This window comes from Pongo abelii, chromosome 21 (assembly GCF_028885655.2).
Source record: "Pongo abelii isolate AG06213 chromosome 21, NHGRI_mPonAbe1-v2.0_pri, whole genome shotgun sequence".
NCBI lineage: Eukaryota > Metazoa > Chordata > Mammalia > Primates > Hominidae > Pongo > Pongo abelii.
The window spans coordinates 35,809,303-35,831,353 of record NC_072006.2 but is presented as its reverse complement, the minus strand read 5'-3'; the positions used below and the strand labels follow the sequence as shown (position 1 = coordinate 35,831,353).

Genomic DNA, 22,051 nt, shown 5'->3' with positions numbered 1-22,051 from the left:
GTGCTTTAGCTCAGTGCCCAGCACAGGTGAAACACTGAAATGTTTGGTAATGGTCAGCTGTCATAATAATAGTTTTTTGTTTCTTTGTTTTTATCTTTTGTTTTTTTGAGACAGAGTCTCACTCTGTTGCCCAGGCTGGAGTACAGCGGCCCAAACATGATTCAATGCAGCCCTGACCTCCCAGGCTCAAGAGATCCTCCTCAGCCTCCCGAGTAGCTGAGACCGTAGATGCATACCACCACACCCAGCTAATTTTTTTGTTTGTTTTTTTTTTTTTTTTTAATTTTTTTGTAGAGACAGGGTCCTCCTGTGTTGCCCAGGCTGGTCTCAGACTCCTGGGCTCAAGCAATCCTCCTGCCTCAGCTCCTAAAGTATTTTATTACTGTTAACAAGTAAGGGCTGGGTGCGGTGGCTCATGTCTTTAATCCTAGCACTTCGGGAGGCCAAGGAAGGTGGATCACCTGAGGTCAGGAGTTCCAGACCAGCCTGGCCAACATCGTGGAACCCCACCTCTACTAAAAATAGAAAAAATTAGCCAGGTGTGGTGGCGGGCACCTGTAATCCCAGGCGACTTGGGAGACTAAGGCAGAAGAATTGCTTGAACCTGGGAGGCAGAGGTTGCAGTGAGCCAAGATCATGCCACTGCACTCCAGCCTGGGCAACAGAGTGAGAGGCTGTCTCAAAAAAAAAAAAAAAACAAGGACACCATGGAGCAGAGAGGTGAAGTAACCTGCTCAAAGTCACACTACTTGGAAGAAGTGGGAAGGGCGGGCACAGTTGCTCATGCCTATAATCCCAGTACTTTGGAAGACCAAGGTAGGAGGATGAGGCCAGGAGTTTGAAACCACCCTGGGCAATGTGGTGAGACTCCATTTCTCCAAACATTTACAAGAAAAAAAAAAAGAAATGTGGGCAGTGAAGCCAGGATGGGAACTAAAAGATCAGATTCAAGTAGGGACTATACTTCAGCCTCTGGCTGGTCCCCTGACACTTGGGCCCCTTTCCTCAGGGCATCATGCCAACCTTTTCACCTGACTTCTACAGGGTCACAGGCACCTACAAGGTGACCTGCATCATTCAGTTGGCTGCCTCTGGGCAGAGATCTAGCTGAAGTCAGTCTGTGCCTGTCTGAGTAGGTCCTGGGCCAGACTTGGTCCCTGCCTGCATTGAGCCCCCAGACTGTTGGGGGAAACCAGGCACACAGAGGCCATCAACCCAGGAACACTCCTCCTCTCCCTCCCACCTCAGGGCCTTTGCACTTATTACCTCTGCTAAAACAGGCTTTTTTTTTTTTTTTTTTTTTTTTGAGACGGGGTTTTGCTCTTGTTGCCCAGACTGGAGTACAACAATGTGATCTCAGCTCACTGCAACCTCCATCTCCTGGGTTCAAGCAGTCCTCCTGCCTCAGCCTCCCAGGTAGCTGGGATTACAGATGCCTGCCACCACACCCAGCTAATTTTGTATTTTTGGTAGAGACAGGGTTTCACCATGTTGGTCAGGCTGGTCTTGAACTGCTGACCTCAGGTGATCCGCCTGCCTCGGCCTCCCAAAGTGCTGGGATTACAGGTATGAGTCACTGTGCCCGGCTCCCCCAGATATTCTGTATCACTTCCCCAGGACTTAAAACCCTATCATCTCTAAAATTATCTTTTTTTTTTTTCTTGTTATCCTCTCTGCTTCCCAGTAAGACAGGGTTTCTCAACCTTTTTTTTTATCACCCACCCCTGCAAGGAGTCTTTTTCAGATTTTTTTGTCCTAATTGCCCTCCCATGAAATTTGAATACCTCAGCTATACTATACTATATATACCATATATATAAACACTATATATAGTGTATATATATACTATAGTATACATAGTATATATAGATATATATAGTATATATAGAGTATATATAGTACTATATATACTACATATTGTGTGTATATATATGGTATATATAGTATAGTATAGCTGAGGTATTCAAATTTCATGGGAGGGCAATATATATATAGTACTATATATAGTATATATTATATATAATAGTATATATAGTATATATATAGTATGTACAGTATGTATCTAGTATATATAGTATAGCATAGCTGAGGTATTTACTATATATACTATATGCTATATATCTCTTTATGTGCTGTGGCCCTGTGGAGAGCCACAAATCACTGTAATGTCTAAGAATGCTTCACTTCACGCCATTGGAGGTGATCTTACTACCACTGAGAATGAACTAGAACATAAGCTCCATGGAAGCCTTGCTCATGGCTGAGTCTTCAGTGCCAGCCTCAGTGCATACCCCTGGTATAAACAGAAGTCCAAAGACTCTGGGAACAGAAAGGAGACATTCATCCCAGAGGTTGGGGAGGGATGAGCAGGGAAGAGGGGACTCCAAAATGGAGTCCTATAGGCTTAGTAGGGGTTGGTTAACTGAGGAAGATATGGAGTGACCAGTTAAAGGACAGCGTTGGCAAAGGCACGAGGGCCTAAAGCACTCAGGAGTATGTAGTGTGGGGCCATTCCAAGTGGTTGGCCAGGACTGTTGAAGCCTCTTGAAGTATTGGAAGAAGGACCTTGAAAGTGATACTAGCCTGGGCATTTCCTAGGGGCCAAGTCAGGAGACCCAGTTTTCTAGTGTAGGCTCTACTACAAACCAGCAGTGGAAACGTAGAATGGGCAGGTGGGTTGGCCTTGCTAACTTCGTGGGCCTACCTGGCTAGGAATCCATGACTCTCCTGTGGAGGTCATTAGCCGTTGCCTGTCGCCAGTGGCCCTACAAACCCCCACATGTAAGTCAGCTACAAAGAAACTTTCCCCACTTTCCTCTAACTCAAGCAGAGGATGCAGACAGGCCCTTGGGCCTGGGTCTCCTAGAAACCTTTGTGACATCTGAGACCTCCCTGCAACCCACTCTTAAACCTCATCCCCTGCCTACCATGCCAGCCTGGTTAAAACCAGTGGGAGCCACCCAAGGTGCAGTAGGGGCTTATCTCTGCTTTTCCAGACCAGGGCTGCTCTGCAATCCTGTTTATTTATCCAGAGCAGCCGCCCGCTGAGAAAATGGCTCTGTTTATTTCCAAGTGTGTCGTGTGAACCATGGGCTAAATATACCCACGCCACCGCCTCTCCAGCACCCGCCCTGGAACAGCACGCCCCATTTTGCTCATGCTCTCTCTGCAGAAGCAATCCTTAGAATCCATACCCCTTGGAAATACTACTCCCTTTCCCCAGGAGAAGAAGCTGAAATGGAAATGAAGGTTGTCATGACCAGGAACACATGAGTAGAAGCTGGGGCAGGTGAAATGAGAATGTTTCTGTGGCACTGAAATGAGAATGTTCCCTCCACCCAGGAATGACTGTTCCTGGACAGTGAATGCTTTGTGCCCTTGTGGGGACAGCGCCTGTTTACTCCAACCCAGCCCCAGAGCTGAAAATTTCCTGTGGCTGCCAGCCGTCTACTTCAGGAAAGTTCCCATCAAGGGAGCCAGGCCTCTCCCATTTTGGCTACAACCCCCGTGTCCCTGGTTTCTTGACAGACATTTGGCCTCTTGGGATAACCAGGGCCTTCTCCTATGCTCTTCATCGTCTGGAACTCTCTCCCATCACAGATAAGCCTATTTTGTGACTCCACCTGGGTGTACTTGGGAGCAACAAAATCAAACCTCCTGTAGGAATATTTTTGTCTGCCAAGACCCGCAGAGCCTGGCTAGGATGGAGCGGGAGACAGGGAAGCATAGCCATGGCCCTAGTGCCCTCCTCTCCCCAGATCCTCCACCTCAACCCTGCTCCCACATTCTTTCTCCTGGAAATCCTTTCAGCACTACTGACAGGACAGGTCCCTCCAGCCTCCAACTTCAGGGCAGTGTCCTGACATAGCAGCCCTCCCTTTGAAGCTAGGCAGTCTTGCAGTTTGATCCCGACTCTGCTATCTGTTTGCTGAGTGTTCCCTGCTTTAAACCTCAGGCATCTTATTTGTGAAATGTGGCTCAAATCTACAACTCAGGATTCTGATGAAGGTGAAATGGGATACCAATGCCTGACATGTAGTAGACATGCAATACATTTGTTAACTCATGTATTCTCATGTATTTACTGAGCACCAGTTATGTGCAAGATGAAGACACTGTTCTGAGCACTGGGTGTATAGGAACAAGACAGAACCTCTGCCCTCATCAAGACACATCTAGTATAGGCCGAGGGCAGTGGCTCACGCCTATAATCCCAGTACTTTGGGGCTGAGGCGGGAAGATCACTTGAGGTCAGGAGTTTGAGACCAGCCTGGTTAACATGGTGAAACCCCATCTCTACTAAAAATAGAAAAATTAGCTAGGCGTGGTGATGGGCGCTACTCAGGGGGCTGAGGTAGGAGAATGGCTTGAACCTGGGAGGCGGAGGTTGCAGTGAGCCAAGATTGCACCACTGCACTCCAGCCTAGGCGACAGAGCAAGTCTTCGTCTAAAAAAAAACAAAAACAAAAAGACACATCTAGTATGGAAGACACATCACAACAAAAACAAAGTACAGAATCTAGTTATGACAAGTACAGCTTAAGGGGGGAAAAATGTGGTGAGGTGGTGAGGCCGGGCATGGTGGCTCACGCCTGTAATCTCAGCACTTGGGAGGCTGAGGCAGAAGGATCCCTTGAGCCCAGGAGTTTGAGACCAGCCTAGGCAACAAAGTGAGACCCTGTCTCTACAAAAAATTTAGAAATATTAGCCAGGCATGGTGGTGTGTGCCTGTAGTGTGGCAGCTACTCAGGAGGCTGAGGCAGGAGGATCACCTGAGCCCAGGAGGTCAAGGCTGCAGTGAGCCATGATTGCGCCACTACAGTCTAACCTGGGTAACAGCGAGACACTGTCACAAAATTTTAAAAATAAAAAAATTAAGCACTGAGAAGAAAAGCTGGCATGGTGGTCATTCTGTGTAGTATAGTTCCTGTAATCAGGAGGCTGAGGCAGGAAGATTGCTTGAGTCCAGGAGTTCAAAGTCAGTCTAGGCACATCTTTTAAAAACAAGAAAAAAAAAATGATGGCCGGTCATGGTGGCTTATGCCTGTAATCCCAGCACTTTGGGAGGCCGAGGCGAGCAGATCACCTGAGGTCAGGAGTTTGAAACCAGCCTGTCCAACATAGAGAAACCCCGTCTCTACTAAAAATACAAAATTAGCCAGGCGTGGTGGCACGCGCCTGTAATCCCAGCTACTCGGGAGGCTGAGGCAGGAGAATCGCTTGAACCTGGGAGGCGGAGGTTGCAGTGAGCCAAGATTGCGCCATTGCACTCCAGCCTGGGCAACAAGGGTGAAACTCTGTCTCCAAAAAAAAAAAAAAAAAAAAAAAGGCCAGCACTTTGGGAGGCCGCGGGCGGATCACTTGAGGTCAGGAGTTCGAGACCAACTTGGCCAATATGGCAAAACCCTATCTCTACTAAAAATATAAAAATTAGCTGGGCATGGTGGCACATGCCTGTAATCCCAGCTACTCAGGAGAATCCCTTGTACCCAGGAAGCAAAGGTTGCTGTGAGCCCAGATTGTGCCATTGCACTCCAGCCTGGGGGACAGAATAAAACTGTCTCAAAAAAAAAAAACTGAGAAGAAAAATCAAGGAAGGTAAGGGGACAGGCAGAGAGAGATGGGGGTGGTGTACTGTTTTAGACAAGGCAGTCAGGGAAGGCCTCCCCTAGGAGGTGACATTTGAGGGGAGTCATGGTTGTGAAATGAGGGAGTGAGGCAGGCGATGACCTGGGGTCAGGTGCTCCAGGCAAGCAGGAACAGCAGACTCCTGCAGCAGGAGACATTGGAGGAACAGCAAGGAGGCCAGAAAGTGTTGGAGCCAGATCCCACTAGACCTTGCTGGCCAGGGTAAGGAGTGGGGACTTTATTTCAGGTGTGATGGAAGCCCTGGGAAGGTTGAGAACTTGGAGTGACTGAATGGAGTGTGCTTCTGCAAGGGCTGAGATTCATGGGTCACTGCTCTCTACTGCCTTAATGGTGAGGATTCCTTCAGTCAAGTTAGCAGCTCAGTGCACATGGCATTTTGCTAGGTGCCAGGGATACAAAAATAAATGATGCTGGCCTTCTAAGTGCAGGAGAATGCTGCTGGAGGGTTTCCAGTGTTTTTAGAAATCTCTGTGTGGAGCATGGACTGAAGGGGTTGTCAAGACTGGAAGTGGGCCAAGGCAGGGGTCACAAGTGAGCAAATTGGTAGGTGAGACCTGAGGCCAACTGGAGATGGCATGCCTGTCTTGAGGGAGCAGCCCCTCGGCCATTTGGGACTGGTTGGAAATGTAGGCCCAGTGTGGCAGAGGTCTTGGTAGAGAGGCAAGAACCAGCCAGTAACTCATTCATTTTACACACACACACACGGTACTTACTTTTTTTTTTTTTGAGACGGAGTCTGTCACCCAGACTGGAGTGCCGTGGTGCGATTTCTGCTCACTGCAACCTCCGTCTCCCGGGTTCAAACAATTCTCATGCCTCAGCCTCCTGAGTAACTGGGATTACAGGCGCGTGCCACCACACCCGGCTAATTTTTGTATTTTTAGTAGAGACAGGGTTCCACCATGTTGGCCAGGCTGGTCTCGAACTCCTAACCTCAGGCGATCCACCCACCTCCGCCTCCCAAAGTGCTGGGATTATAGGCATGAGCCACCGCACCCAGCCTGGAACTTACTTCTTTCTTATATATTTCTAGGTGCCAGACACCAGTTTTGGATTCTGGCTCCACCACTGATACAGCTGGGTGACCTTGATCTAGTCCCTGGGCCCTCGGAGGCACAGCTTCTTGGCCTGTAAATGGGGAGAGACAGCCTGCATTGCAGAATTGTTGGGAGGATTAAAGGACAAATTGGGTACTACGCTTACTCATAAAAGTTATCTTCTAAGCGTCCTTCTCCCTGCCCCACAGGCTGCTGCACCCTAGGCTGGGTAATTTAGCCCACAGCTCCTCCTTCCCCCTATCATGTGCTTCCCTTCTGACTTAGATTCAGGGCAGAGGGCTGTTGATCACAACCTTCTGGGCCCAGAGTCACACCCCCTGCAGTGGAGGACATCCGAGAGTCACACCCCCTGCAGTGGAGGACGTCCGGGACAAGGCCTCACAGACCCCATGATGGAGGCCTGTCAGTCCTGCATCATTGTTACCCTCTCTCCTCTGCCCTGCTCTTCTTGTCACCAACCTGCCCACCAGAGGTTCCCTCCAGAGGGAGGAGCCTCTGGCTGAAGTCCCAGGACCCATTCTACCCCTGAATTGGCCCCAAATGACCCTGGGGATTCAGCCCCGGTCTTCCTTGTCCCTCCCTCTGGTGCAGCAGTAGAAAGTCTGAGGCCTAGTGGCTCCACACTCCACACTACTCTCAGACTCAACTCTAGGCTCCTTGCGGCTTCCAGGCCACACATGGTCTGGCTCTTGCTCACCCCTGCACCATCGTCTCCCCCATGCCCTCCTCTCCTGCACTCTGCTCCAGCCACCTGGCTTCCATCCGTTCCCTGACCCTGCCCGTCCCGTTCCCACCTTGGATTCTGGAGTAAGTGCTACTTCCTGACTGACCTCAGACAGGGCACTTTCCTCCTCTCTACCTGTTTCTCAGCAGTAACATGGTTTGATTATCACCAATGGAGGGTCAAGAAAGAGGACCACCGTTAGCCCTTTACCTGGCCCAGAGTGGGCACAGATGGCTACAGTTTTTCACATCACCAAGGCCATAGCATGCAGATGGCCCCTTTCCCCACCCACCTACATCACTCTCTGAGGACTCAAACTGCGCCTTCCTTCTCTCTCCCTGCAGGATACTTTTGTGGAACTCTATGGGAACAATGCAGCAGCTGAGAGCCGAAAGGGCCAGGAACGCTTCAACCGCTGGTTCCTGACGGGCATGACTGTGGCCGGCGTGGTTCTGCTGGGCTCACTCTTCAGTCGGAAATGACCAGACACTGACCATCCACTCTACCCTCCCACCCCCTTCCCTGCCCCACCACATCCTCCGTCCAGCCGCCATTGCCACCAGGAGAACCACTACATGCAGCCCATGCCCACCTGCCCACCTACCCACCACAGGGTTGGGCCCAGATCTGGTCCCCTGCAGTTAGTTTTCTAGAATTTATCACACTTCTGTGAGACCCCCACACCTCAGTTCCCTTGGCCTCAGAATTCACAAAATTTCCACAAAATCTGTCCAAAGGAGGCTGGCAGGTATGGAAGGGTTTGTGGCTGGGGGCAGGAGGGCCCTACCTGATTGGTGCAACCCTTACCCCTTAGCCTCCCTGAAAATGTTTTTCTGCCAGGGAGCTTGAAAGTTTTCACAACCTCTTCCCCAGAAAGGAGACTAGATTGCCTTTGTTTTGATGTTTGTGGCCTCAGAATTGATCATTTTCCCCCCACTCTCCCCACACTAACCTGGGTTCCCTTTCCTTCCATCCCTACCCCCTAAGAGCCATTTAGGGGCCACTTTTGACTAGGGATTCAGGCTGCTTGGGATAAAGATGCAAGGACCAGGACTCCCTCCTCACCTCTGGACTGGCTAGATTCCTCACTCCCAGTCCAAATGTCCTCCAGAAGCCTCTGGCTAGAGGCCAGCCCCACCCAGGAGGGAGGGGGCTATAGCTGTAGGAAGCACCCCATGCCAAAGCTAGGGTGGCCCTTGCAGTTCAGCACCACCCTAGTCCCTTCCCCTCCCTGGCTCCCATGACCATACTGAGGGACCAACTGGGCCCAAGACAGATGCCCCAGAGCTGTTTATGGCCTCAGCTGCCTCACTTCCTACAAGAGCAGCCTGTGGCATCTTTGCCTTGGGCTGCTCCTCATGGCGGGTTCAGGGGACTCAGCCCTGAGGTGAAAGGGAGCTATCAGGAACAGCTGTGGGAGCCCCAGGGTCTTCCCTACCTCAGGCAGGAAGGGCAGGAAGGAGAGCCTGCTGCATGGGGTGGGGTAGGGCTGACTAGAAGGGCCAGTTCTGCCTGGCCAGGCAGATCTGTGCCCCACGCCTGTCCAGCCAGGCTGCCAAGGTCAGATGGCCTGGCCAGGAGCTCTTCAGGCCTCCCTCTCTCTTCTGCTCCACCCTTGGCCTGACTCATCCCCAGGGGTCCCAGCCACCCCGGGCTCTCTGCTGTACATATTTGAGACTAGTTTTTATTCCTTGTGAAGATGATATACTATTTTTGTTAAGCGTGTCTGTATTTATGTGTGAGGAGCTGCTGGCTTGCAGTGCGCGTGCACGTGGAGAGCTGGTGCCCGGAGATTGGACGGCCTGATGCTCCCTCTCCTGCCCTGGTCCAGGGAAGCTGGCCGAGGGTCCTGGCTCCTGAGGGGCACCTGCCCCTCCCCCAACCCCCACCCCACACTTGTTCCAGCTCTTTGAAATAGTCTGTGTGAAGGTGAAAGTGCAGTTCAGTAATAAACTGTGTTTACTCAGTGAACAGAGCCTGGGCTCTTGTGTGCTCCAGGATGGGAAAAGGAGGGGCCGCTGGAGAGCTGGGTACTGGTCTTGGCTCTGCTGCCCTCAGGGGAGGGCCTTGGACAAGTCCTTCCTTCCTTCTGGGCCTGAATTTATCCACCTGTACGGTGACAGGGTTTTACTGAGTACATGCTGTGTGCTGGGCACTGGGGCTGCATGTGAACAGGGCAGACACAGTCTCTGCCCTCAGGAGCTGACATTCTAGTGGGAGACACAGCCACTTGGCAAGTGTTTACTGAACTCTGCTCTACACAGACATAGTCCTGGGCACTGGGGACTTCTTCAAACAAAACCTTTGCCTTTACATAGCATTCATTCTAGTGGAAGAGACAGACACAAGCACGGCTCTAGCTGCTGTAGGGTGTGGGGGAAAGGTGTGATGCCTTTCCTCACCCATCAGAAGGTTCTATGACTGACATTCCTATAATGAAAGAAAAACAAAGTGGCAGTTCACACCCTGTAATCTCAATACTTTGCGGGTGGAGGATGGGTTGCTTAAGGTCAGGAGTTCAAGATCAGCCTGGGCAACAAAGTGAGACCCTGTCTCTACAAAAAAATTTTTTAATTAGCCAACCCAGCAAGGCCAGTCCAGGTTCTTCTTGGCCTCTGTGTAGCATTCCTTCCTCCCCGGTACAGGAGACAAGACATAGGTCAGAGTATTTATTTGTTTTTTAAGAGGGTCTCGCCCTGTCACCCAGGCTGGAATGCAGTAGTGTGATAGATAACTGCAGCTTCAAATTCCTGGGCTCAAGCGATCCTCCTGCCTCAGTCTCCTGAGCAGCTGAAATTACATGTGAGTGCCACCAAGCCTGGCTAATTTTCAAATTTTTTTTTGTAGAGATGAGGATCTTGTTATGTTGCCCAGGCTGGTCTCGAACACCTGGCCTCCAGTGATCCCCACACCCAGCCGAGAATTTGTGGCCAGCTTCTACACAGTAGAGCAGAGGAAGGTTACAGTAACATTTCTGTGTTTTAGCGGATCATGAGGTCAGGAGATCGAGACCATCCTGGCTAACATGGTGAAACCCCGTCTCTACTAAAAATACAAAAAAAATTAGCCGGGTGTGATGGCGGGCGCCTGTAGTCCCAGCTACTGGGGAGGCTGAGGCAGGAGAATGGCATGAACCCAGGAGGTGGAGCTTGCAGTGAGCCGAAATCGCGCCACTGCACTCCAGCCTGGGCGACTGAGCAAGACTCCGTCTCAAAAAATATATATATGTATATATACACATATATATATATATTTCTGTGTTTTATGAGTTGCTTTGGGGAGAGGAGTTCTAGTTTCTATGACCCACCTTGGGGAAGAGGAATGAATGCTAGTTTCTGTTACTTGCTTCAGGGGAGAAAGAGAAATGAGAGACAGCAGGCCAGGAGAAAGTCAGAGATCTTGTTTCTGAGGCCTTCCAGCCTCCTTTAGTTCAAAGTATTCGGTATGCCAAAGTGCCATACTTTGGGGTATTGTTTTCTAAGCCCCAATAAGGGCAAAGGAGGAAAAGCAACGACCATGAGGAAGCGGTTTGGTCTTCTACCAAGACATGAAGGACTTAGTAGGGAAGGAGGTAAGAAGGGGTCAGGCTTGAGATTTTTAAGGTACATCCCACAGGATTTCAGATGGAGTAGAGATAGCTTCAGAGAGACTCAAGGATGACAGATTTTTAGAATAGTGATGCTATTATAGATACAAAAATGAAGTGCATGTCTGAAGCCAGTGCAACCCAAGAGACTCATAGTAAGTGCGATCTGAGCTTGTCTGGGAATCAGGAGTCAGGGAGGGCTCCCTGGAGGAATTGACATGAGAGCCAGGGCCTGAAGAGTGCATCACGGTTAACTTAAAATTAAGTGGGGAGGCAGGAGAGTGGGCCCGGGGAAGAAGCAGTAAATGCACCAGATGAGCAGGCATTGTCTTCAGGCTGAAGAAAAGCTGGTGTGTCCAGAGCTAATAGAGAGGGCGCTCCTGGGTTTAAGATGACAGAGGGTCGGGTGAGGGGACTGAACTTGATCCTGAGGGCAGTGAGAGCCAGAGAAAGGTGGTAAGTTAGGGAGTGATACAGCCCGAGAGCCCCCAAAACTCTGGCTGATAGGTGGAGAAGGTTCTGGAGGGGGAAGCAGAGTGGAAACACGGAGATCAGTGAGGAAGCCATGGTTTCATGAATGCTTCGGTTTTGAGGATAGCCAGATTTGTGTCCTGGGTCGTCATTTCTCGAGCCGTGGCTTCCAGTGAGTTACCTACTCTCTCTGTGCCCCAGCTTTCCCCTCTACAAAATGGGTGTGATGGGCAATTCAATGAGATAACCTAGAAGCAGTGGAGGAGGACTGGATGTTGAGGGTCACCGCGGGGATGGACTCGGCATCCCCCCGGGCTCTCCAGGGGGGTGCTGCACTCTCGAAGTCCCGCGTGGCCGCGTCCAGCAGTCCAGGAGGGGTCTGGGAAAAGCGGTCAGGAGCTCCAGTTGGAGGGCGGGCCTGGAGGTGGGACATGCCCCGGGGGCCGCGCCCCGCCCCGGCCCGCCCCGCCCGTTTTTCGGAGTGGGCTTGACTGCCCCCTGGTGGCCACAGGATGCCACCTGAGAGCCAGCCCCAGCTCAAGTTGCTCCCGGTCAGTGCACACGACCTCTCTCGCCGGGGTGCCACCTTTCCCCAATGTCCCCCATCCTCTACCCTACTCACCAGAAAAACAGCTACACTTCCAACCCTTAGGTACTGGATTCAGAGCTTGTATGGGCTCTCTGGATCTTAGAATCGCCATCTTGTTTGGTTCAAGACCAAAGCCTCCAGCCTCCCACTCACGCCTTCCCCCACGATGTGTCCTCAGCTCCCGCCCCTAGCCATAGCCGTTCAAGTCCCTTCCTCAAATTCTCCATGTGCTTCTAGAAATGTCTTCACTGGCTCTTCTTTTTTTTTTTTTTTTTTTTTTGAGAGAGGGTCTCACTCTGTTGCCCAGGCTGGAGTGCAGTGGCCTTAGCTCACTGCAGCCTCGACTTCCTGGGCTCAGGTGATCCTCCCACCTCAGCCTCCCACTGCGACTACAGGAGCACGCCACCATACCTGGCTAATTTTTTTGTATTTTTGCAGAGAAAGGGTTTTGCCATGTTGCCCAGGCTGGTCTCGAACTCCTGGTCTCAAGCCATCACGTGGCCCTGGCCTCCCAAAGTGCTGGGATTACAGGCGTGAGCCACTGTGCCCAGCCCAGAAACGTCTTTTCACATATTGGCACAGATACAAATATATTTTGATCCTCCACTAATTTTTTACACAAATAGTAACATACTAAACACACTTTCCCTTGCTTTTTCCACCTGCATACTGTATCTTGTAGAGGTTTTTTTTTTTTCTTTGAGACAGAGTCTTGTTCTGTTGCCCAAGCCAAAAGTGCAGTGGCATGATCTCGGCTCACTGCAACCTCCACCTTCCGGGTTCAAGAATTGCAATCTCCGCCTTCTGGGTACAAGCAATTCTCCTGTCTCAGCCTCCTAAGTAGCTGTGACTACAGGCACACACCACCACGCCCAGCTAATTTTTGTGTTTACTAGTAGAGACGGGGTTTCACCATACTGGTCAGGCTAGTCTCCAACTCCTGACCTCAGGTGATCCACCCACCTTGGCTTCCCAAAGTGCTGGGATTACAGGCTTGAGCCACCTAGGCCAGCCTTGTAGAAGTTTCCATATTCAGACATGAATCCCCATGTACTCACCAGGCAGTTTCAACAATTACCAACTGATGTCAACTTTATTCTTTTTTTCTAGCTGTGTGGTATTCCACAAGTTTTTAACCAGACCTCTCAGTGATTCCCAACTTTATATATTGCCATGGAACATGCTTGGAATTGCACAAAGGGAAAGCTGGAGGGGGTTTGAGACTCTCTATGTGGTTCTTGATGAAAAACTCATTCAATTTCCATATATTACATATTTATGATGAAAGAAATGAAATATATTTCATAGAGAAAATATGAAGTTTTAACTTTGATTGAAACATTTAAATACATAAAATATTTTAAAATTTTTTCTTTAAAAACTTGACTTTGGTCCTGTAAATGCAACTTTTTATATGAGGTTTTATTATTGAAATGGCTCAGCCAGGCGCGGTGGCTCACGCTCGTAATCCCAGCACTTTGGGAGGCTGAGGTTGGCGGATCGTGAGGTCAGGAGTTCGAGACCAGAGCTTGGCCAGAATGGTAAAACCCTGTCTCTACTAAAAAAAAATAGAAAAAATTAGCCGGGAATGGTGGCGTGTGCCTGTAATCCCAGCTACTCTGGAGGCTGAGGCAGGAGAATTGCTTGAACCCAGGAGGTGGAGGTTGCAATGAGCCGAGATCGTGTCACTGCACTCCAGCCTGGGTGACAGTGCGCAACTCCGTCTCAAAAAGAAAAGAAAAAAAAAAGAAAGGAAAGAAATGGCTCACACAGGGCTCAGCATGGTGGCTCATGCCTGTAATCCCAGCACTTTGGGATGCCAAGGTGGGAGGATCGCTTGGGCCCAGGAGTTGGAGACCAACCTGGCAACATGGTGAGATCGCTTGAACCCGGGTGAAACCCCATCTCTACTAAAAATACAAAAATTAGCCGGGTGCGGTGGCCCACATCTGTAGTCCCAGCTACTCGAGAGGCTGAGGCAGGAGAAATGCTTGAAACAGGGAAGCAGAGGTTGCAGTGAGCTGAGATTGTGCCACAGCACTCCAGCCTGGGCCACAGAGCAAGACTCTATCTCAAAAAAAAAAGGAGACATCGTAATCTCAAGTAGGAAGTAAGAGAAAAATGTAAACCATTCCAAAGCTTACTATTGAAATTATATTTAAACATCCTATTAGCTCTTCCTTTCTATAACTGACAAATTAATGTTAATATTTCTTGTATTCAGTTGGATTTGAAATCAATCCAAATGTACATTTTCATTTTGAATATTTTAAAATAATGAGTTCAGAAAACAGGAAAAGATATAAATCTTTCAAACTCTTCTTTCTTTCTTTACCATTATAACTGTTATTAAAACTGGGCAAGGCTGCTGGGCGCGGTGGCTCACGCCTGTAATCCCAGCACTTTGGGAGGCCAAGACGGGCGGATCACAAGCTCAGGAGATCGAGACCATCCTGGCTAACTTGGTGAAACCCTGTCTCTACTAAAAATACAAAAAAATTAGCTGGGCGTGGTGGCGGGCGCCTGTAGTCCCAGCTACTTGGGAGGCTGAGGCAGGAGAATGGCATGAACCTGGGAGGCGGAGCTTGCAGTGAGCCGAGATCGCACCACTGCACTCCAGCCTGGGTGACAGAAGGAGACTCCATCTCAAAAAAAAAAAAAACTGGGCAAGGCTGTACAGCACCAAGGAAGAGAGAGGAAGGAAGGAAAGAAGGGAAAGAAGGGAGAGAGTGAGGGAAACACAGAAGGAAAGAAGGAAGAAAGGAAGGAAAAGAAAGGGAATTATAGGTCACTATTACTTATGAACATGTATGCCAAAGTTATAATATTAACAAACCAAACCTAATATTAACAAACAACATAATATTAAAAGAATAATATATCACAACCTAGTAGTAGGGTTTATTCCAGGTAAACAAGATTGACTACATATAGGAATTTTTTCTTTTTTCTTTCTTTTTTTTTTTGAGACGGAGTCTCACTCTGTAGCCCAGGCTGGAGTGCAGTGGCGCCATCTTGGCTCACTGCAACCTCTGCCTCCAAAGTTCAAGTGATTCTCCTGCCTCAGCCTCCCAAGTAGCTGGAATTACAGGCATGCACCACCATGCCAGGCTAATTTTTGTATTTTTAATAGAGACAGGGTTTCACCATGTTTGCCAGGCTGGTCTTGGACTCTTGACCTCAAGTGATCCGCCTGCCTTGGCCTCCCAAAGTACTGGAATTACCGATGTGAGCCACCGCACCCAGCCAAGAAATTTATCTATGTAATTTATTGTATTGAAAAATTAACAAAGAAAATGCTTATGATTCTTTCAGGAGATATCAAAATAGTATTTTGTAAAATTCAACACCTGTTCTTTTTTTTTTTTTTTTTTCAAGATGGAGTCTTGCTTTGTTGCCCAGGCTGGAGTGCAGTGGTGCCATCTTGACTCGCCACAGCCTCCGCCTCCCGAGTTCAAGTGATTCTCCTGACTCAGCCTCCTGAGTAGCTGGGATTACAGATGCCCGCCACCACATCCAGCTAATTTTTGTATTTTTAGTAGCAATGGGGTTTCGCTATGTTAGTGAGGCTGGTCTCGAACTCCTGACCTCAGGTGATCTGCCTGCCTTGGCCTCCCAAAGTGCTGGGGTTACAGGTGTGAGCCACGGTGCCCAGCCAACACCTGTTCATGATTTATTAAATTTAAAAAAAAAAAAGCTTTTTAGCCAGCTTTCACTTCTTTATAGTCTTCTGGGTTCTATAGAGGTTTAAGATAATAATTTTGTGTATTGCTTGTGCAATGTTTTTTTTTTTTTTAATAGAGACAGGGTTTCCTTATGTTGCCCAGGCTGGTCTGGAACTCCTGGGCTCAAGTGATCCTCCTGCCTCGACCCCCCAAAGTGCAGGGATTACAGATGTGAACCACCATGCCTGGCTCACTTGTGCAATTTTTAAAAATTAACAAATCATGCAGAAAAACCAGCAACTTATGTCATGATCAAATTTATTACATAGGCCAGGTGTGGTGGCTCACACCTGTAATTCCAGCAGTTTGGGAGGCTGAGGTGGGCAGATTGTCTGAACCCAGGAGTTCCAGACCAGCCTGGGCAACATGGCAAAACCCCATCTTTACAAAAAAATACAAAAATTAGCTGGGCGTGGTGGCACGTGCCTGTATTCCCAGCTAATAGGGAGCCTGAGGTGGGATAATCGCTTGAGACCAGAAGGTTGAGGCTGCAGTGAGCTGTGATCACATCACTGAACTCCAGCCTGGACAACAGAGCAAGACCCTGACTCAGAAAATAAAATAAAATGGACTGGCTGCGGTGGCTCTCGCCTGTAATTCCAGACTTTGAGAGGCTGAGGCGGGCAGATCACTTGAGGTCAGGAGTTTGAGACCAGCCTGGCCAACATGGTGAAATCCCATTTCTACTAAAAATACAAAAAAAAAATTAGCTAGGTGTGGTGGCATGCACCTGTAATCCCAGCTACTCTGGAGGCTGAGGCAGGAGAATCGCTTGAACCCAGGGGGTGGAAATTGCAGTGACCTAAGATCACGCCATTGCACCCCAGCCTGGGTGACAGAGCGAGAGGCTGTCTTAAAAAAAAAAAAAAACAAAAACACACACACAAAAAAAAGATAAGTACAATAAAATAATGTATTACATAATGCCCAGCTTTCTATTTTTCTATCTCTACCATCATAGCCTTTGTCATGAGGCAAAAATAACAAGAACTATTATTTCTTACTATATAGAAAATAATAGAAATGGGCCGTGCGTGGTGGCTCGAGCCTGCAATCCCAGCACTTTGGGAAGCCGAGGTGGGCAGATCACCCGAGGTCAGGAGTTCAAGACCAGCCTGGCCAACATGGCAACATGGTGAAACCCCATCTCTACTAAAAATACAAAAAAATTAGCTGGGCATGGTGGTGGGCATCTGTAATCCCAGCTACTTGGGAGGCTGAGGCAGGAGAGTCACTTGAACAGGAGGCAGAGGTTGCAGTGAGCCGAGATTGTGCCATTGCACTCCAGCCTAAGCAACAATAGCAAAACTCCGTCTCAAAAAAAAAAAAAAAGAAAGAAAGAAAGAAAAAGAAAATAGTAGAAATGTCTGGGCACAGCCAAGTGCGGTGGCTCACGCCTGTAATCCCAGCACTTTGGGAGGCTGAGGTGGGCACATCACCTGAGGTCAGGAGTTCGAGACCAGCCTGACCAACATGGAGAAACCCTGTTTCTACTAAAAATACAAAATTAGCCAGGTGTGGTGGCACATGCCTGTAATCTCAGCTACTCGGGAAGCTGAGGCAGGAGAATTGCTTGAACCCGGGAGGCGGAGGTTGCAGTGAGCAAAGATCACACCGTTGCACTTCAGCCTGGGCAACAAGAGCGAAACTCTATCTCGAAAAAATAAATAAATAAATAAATAAAAATCAAAGAAGACATACATTTATATAGATCATATACGTTCATTTCTTTCTTTCTTTTTTTTTTGAGACAGAGTCTCGCTCTGTCACCCAGGCTAGAGTGCAGTGGTGCCATCCTGGCTCACTGCAACCTCTGTCCCCTGGGTTCAAGTGATTTTCCTGCCTCAGCCTCCCAAGTAGCTGGGACTACAGGTGCCTGCCACCATGCCCAGCTAAATTTGTATTTTTATTAGAGACAGAGTTTCACCATGTTGGCCAGGCTGGTCTCGAACTCCTGACCTCAGGCAATCCGCCAGCCTTGGCCTACCAAAGTGCTAGTATTACAGGCGTGAGCCACTGCACCCAGCCTGATTTTTAATTAATATGCATAAACTTACATGAGAATTCTGACCATGCTGAGTATTCTCTCCTGAATTATTTAAGCCATCTCATTTCAATAAATTCACATATAAATAATTAGTTTTAATAATTTCATTATAGACAGTCTTGTGAATTCTTGAAGTTCTTAAATGAAATTTAAATGGCCATATTATGAACTGTTAACAAGTCAATGTTAAAATTTGAGGAACTCATTTTTAAAATACTAAGATACCAAGAATGTGGACATAAAGCAAGAAAAAGTTTTTCTGAATATGAAATAGAAAATAATATAAATATAACTTAGTGGCCTGGCCAATGAGATGGTTTGTAAATTTGTTGCTGAATAGGAAATGACCAGTACCCACGTCAGCAAGTGCCCACGTCAGGCTCTAATTGCACTGATGTAAAAAACAAGCCAGGCGTGGTGGCTCATGCCTGTAATCCCAGCACTTTGGGAGGCCAAGGTGGGCGGATCACCTGAGGTAAGGAGTTCCAGACCAGCCTGGCCAACATGGTGAAACCCCATCTCTGGTAAAAATACAAAAATTAGCCGGGCGTGGTGGCAGGTGCCTGTAGTCCCAGCTACTCAGGAGGCTGAGGCAGGAGAATCACTTGAACCCAGGAGGTGGAGGTTCCAGTGAGCCAAGATCACACCATTGCATTCCAGCCTGGGCAACAAGAGCGAAAACTCTGTCTCAAAACAAACAAACAAACAAAAAGCTGGACGTGGTGGCTTACACCTATAATCCCACTTTGGGAAACTGATGCAGGAGGATTGCTTCAGCCCAGGAGTTTGCGACCAGCCTGGGCAACATAGCAAGACTCCATCTCTACCAAAAAAAAAAAACTTAAAAAACAAACAAACCTCCCCCAGAAATAACTGTTATAATTGCACTGTAGGAAGGACAGGGAGCCAATATAGGGTGTAATAATGAGTAAGCTGCCACTCCAGGCAATGGGGCTCCTCCACAGGGCATCCTTTGAAAAACCCGTGGAACACTGCTCAAAATTCTATCACTGAGGGAAAAGAACACCAAAGTGTTTATCCACCAACTCATCCCTCATTGGCTGAGGAGGGCTGCTTCAAGACTTTCTCCTTGACATTTCGCATTTCTTGCCTGCTCTATGCTTGGTCAAAAACACACAGGTGGCTGTTCCCTTTAATGAGAACTGTCCACCAAAGCTTCGGAGAGCATCCTGCAGGCACATTGCCCACAGGGTCTGTCACAAGTTGTGATAACTTTGTAGCACTCCAGGTGGAACAATTTGATAGTTCTCAACTTTTGTTGTTACTGTTTTTGTTTTTGGAGACAGGGTTTGTTCTATTGCCCAGGCTGGAGCGCAGTGGCGTGATCACGACTTACTGCAGCCTTGACCTCACAAATTCGAGGATCCTCCCAACTCAGCCTCCCAAGTAGCTGGGACCACAGGCATGCACCACCATGCCCGGCTAATATTTTTTTATTTGTACTAGAGACAAGGTCTCACTATGTTGCCCAGGCTTTAACTTCTGCTAATCTAAACAATACTGCAATCCATCATTTTGCATATGTGCACATGTATCCACAGGGTACATTCCTAAAAGTAGAATTGCTGGGCCAAAGGGTGTATACATTTGTCATTTTGATGGATACAGTCAAATCAGGCAGCCTATGAAATCGCCTGTCTTCTACACTCTTGCCAACATTCATGTTAACACTCTGATCCTTGTCAATCTGGTAGATGAAAAAATAGTACTCATACTTTAAAATTTCATTTTAAAAAATCTAATTGAGGTTGGCATCTTTTCATGTATTTGAAAGCCATCTGTACTCCTAATAAGTTAATGAATCTACACAATGACCAATGAAAGCTGCTAATGGTACACAAAGACAACCAGGCGTCATGTGCTGCCTGCCAAGAGAACACAGCACACCCATAAAATATTCTTGCCAAAAAAATCAAGCGTGAGTCTAAGCTTCTAAATGTAATCACCATTTATAGAAAACACAAGGGACAGAGGGGCATAATACGCGACACATGGGATTGCAATTACCAAAATACAGACTGGGGGAAATCCTCAGGACAAATGACTCCATTTTTTTTCAACAAATGAAATGGAAGGGGAAGGAGGGGTAGGGAGAGAAAGAGAGACTATATATTAAAAGGTACTTTAATATATATTAGGATGAACCACTGGACTTCCACATCCAGGAAGATGGAGCAGATGTGCTTTTCCCTATTTCTCCTGCTAAGTAAAACTAAGAACCTTTGACACTGTATATAAAATAAGAATAAGAAAACTCAGGCTGGGCTCAGTGGCTTATGCCTGTCATCCCAGCACTTTGGGAGGCTGAGGCAGATGGATCACTTGAGGCCAGGAGTTTGAGACCATTCTGCCCAACATGACAAAACCCTGTATCTACCAAAAATACAAAAATTAGCCAGGCATGGTGGCTCATGCCTGTGATCCCAGCTGCTCAGGAGGCTGAGGCATGAGAATTGCTTGAATCCAGGAGGTAGAGGTTGCAGTGAGCCGAGATCATGCCATTGCACTCCAGCCTGGGCGACAGAGTGAGACTCCACCTCAAAAAAAAAAAAAAAAAGAAGAAAAATAAAAAGAAAAGGAAACTCTGAAAAGTGGAAAGAAGGCTGACCAGCTAGGGACCTTAAGACCTGAGACACAGCCAGGCGTGGTGGCTCATGCCTGTAATCCCAGCACTTTGGGAGGCCAAGAGGGCGGATCTTGAGGTCAAGAGATGGAGACTATCCTGGCCAACATGGTGAAACCCTGTCTCTACTAAAAATACAAAAATTAGCCGGGCATGGTGGCACGCACCTGTAATCCCAGCTACTCAGGAGGCTGAGGCAGGAGAATCGCTTCAGTCCAGGAGGCAGAAGCGTCAGTGAGCCGAGATCGTGCCACTGCACTTCAGCCTGGGCGACAGAGCAAGACTCTGTCTCAAAAAAAAAAAAAAAAAAAAAAAAAAACCCGTAATGAAATAGGTCTCATTATGTTGCCCAGGCTAATCTCAAAATCCTGGCCTCAAGCAGTCCTGCCTCAACCTCCAAAAGTGTCGGGACTACAGGTGTGAGCCACCACACCCAGCCTTCAACTTCATTTTGTGTTGTTCATTTCTCCACATCTGTAGAATATTTTATTATCTGCTTACAATTCTGCCTTCTCTCCTCTTGCCTCCATGCACACCCTGGCTGTAGGATATTTTTCTGTCCATCAACATTGGGCTTGACCTTGGGTGGTAGACTGTATTTTCGAAAAATGATCTCAAAAATTTCCCCTCTTGGCCAGGTGCAGGGCTCATGCCTGTAATCCCAGCACTTTGGGAGGCTGAGGCAGGAGGATTGCTTGAGCCCAGGTGTTCGAGTCTGCAGTGAGCTATGAATGTTCCACTGCACTCCAGCCTGGGTGACAGAGCGAGGCTTGGTCTCAAAAAGAGAGGAATGAGATCATGTCCTTTGCAGGGACATGGATGAAGCTGGAAGCCATCACCCTCAACAAACTAACACAGGAACAGAAAACCAAACATCGCATGTTCTTACTCATAAGTGGGAGCTGAACAATGAAAACACATGGACACAGGGAGGGGAACAACACACACCGGGGCCTGTGGGGGCGAGGGGAGGGAGAGCATCAGGACAAATAGCTAATGCATGCGGGGCTTAATACCTAGGTGATGAGTTCATAGGTACAACAAACCACCGTGGCACATGTTTACCTATGTAAGAAACCTGCACATTTTGCACATGTATCCTGGAACTTAAAATAAAATTAAAAAAAAAAAAAAAAAAATTTCCCTTCTCACATGCAAGCTACATTTTACAATGGGATCTTGATGTCCTCCTACTGAGTGGTGGACTCCATGTCCTCTTCCTCTTGAACCTGGGTGTACCTTTGGTAGTGCCTTGACCATTGGGCTCCAGCAGAAGTGATGCTTTTTGTCTTCTGAAGCTGAATCATAAAAAGACCATGCAGGCCAGGCACGGTGGCTCACACCTGTAATCCCAGCACTTTGGGAGGCCAAGGCGGGCGGATCACCTGAGGTCAGGAGTTCGAGACCAGCCTGGCTAACATGGTGAAACCCCATCTCTACTAAAACTCCACACAAAAAAGCCGGGCGTGGTGGTGCACGCCTCTAATCCCAGCTACTTGGGTGGCTGAGGCACCAGAATCGCTTGAACCCAGGAGGCAGAGATTGCAGTGAGCCGAGA

At 48.2% G+C, this 22,051-nt stretch overlaps 1 protein-coding gene and 1 long non-coding RNA gene across 12 annotated transcripts in view; one reads left to right on the top strand and one right to left on the bottom strand.

The window, feature by feature from the left end:
* Positions 1 to 2,868, bottom strand: part of LOC129052112 (uncharacterized) — a 46,147-nt gene extending 43,279 nt beyond the window's left edge. For 4 of the 6 annotated variants that reach the window (XR_008516914.2, XR_010138790.1, XR_008516912.2 and 1 more), the window contains exon 1: positions 2,705 to 2,865. This is a non-coding gene — a long non-coding RNA (uncharacterized LOC129052112). Of the gene's footprint in view, positions 1 to 2,704 lie in introns of all 6 variants that reach the window. The other 2 variants (XR_008516915.2, XR_008516913.2) reach the window with 2 other exon arrangements.
* BCL2L1 (BCL2 like 1) overlaps positions 1 to 9,402 on the top strand; it is a 59,866-nt gene extending 50,464 nt beyond the window's left edge. For all 6 annotated transcript variants that reach the window (XM_024238813.3, XM_024238812.3, XM_024238811.3 and 3 more), the window contains exon 3: positions 7,776 to 9,402. In XM_024238813.3, the coding sequence (XP_024094581.1) occupies positions 7,776 to 7,913 (138 nt within the window). In that variant the 3' untranslated portion in view covers positions 7,914 to 9,402. The remainder of the gene's footprint in view (positions 1 to 7,775) is intronic.
* Positions 9,403 to 22,051: the final 12,649 nt, after the last annotated feature.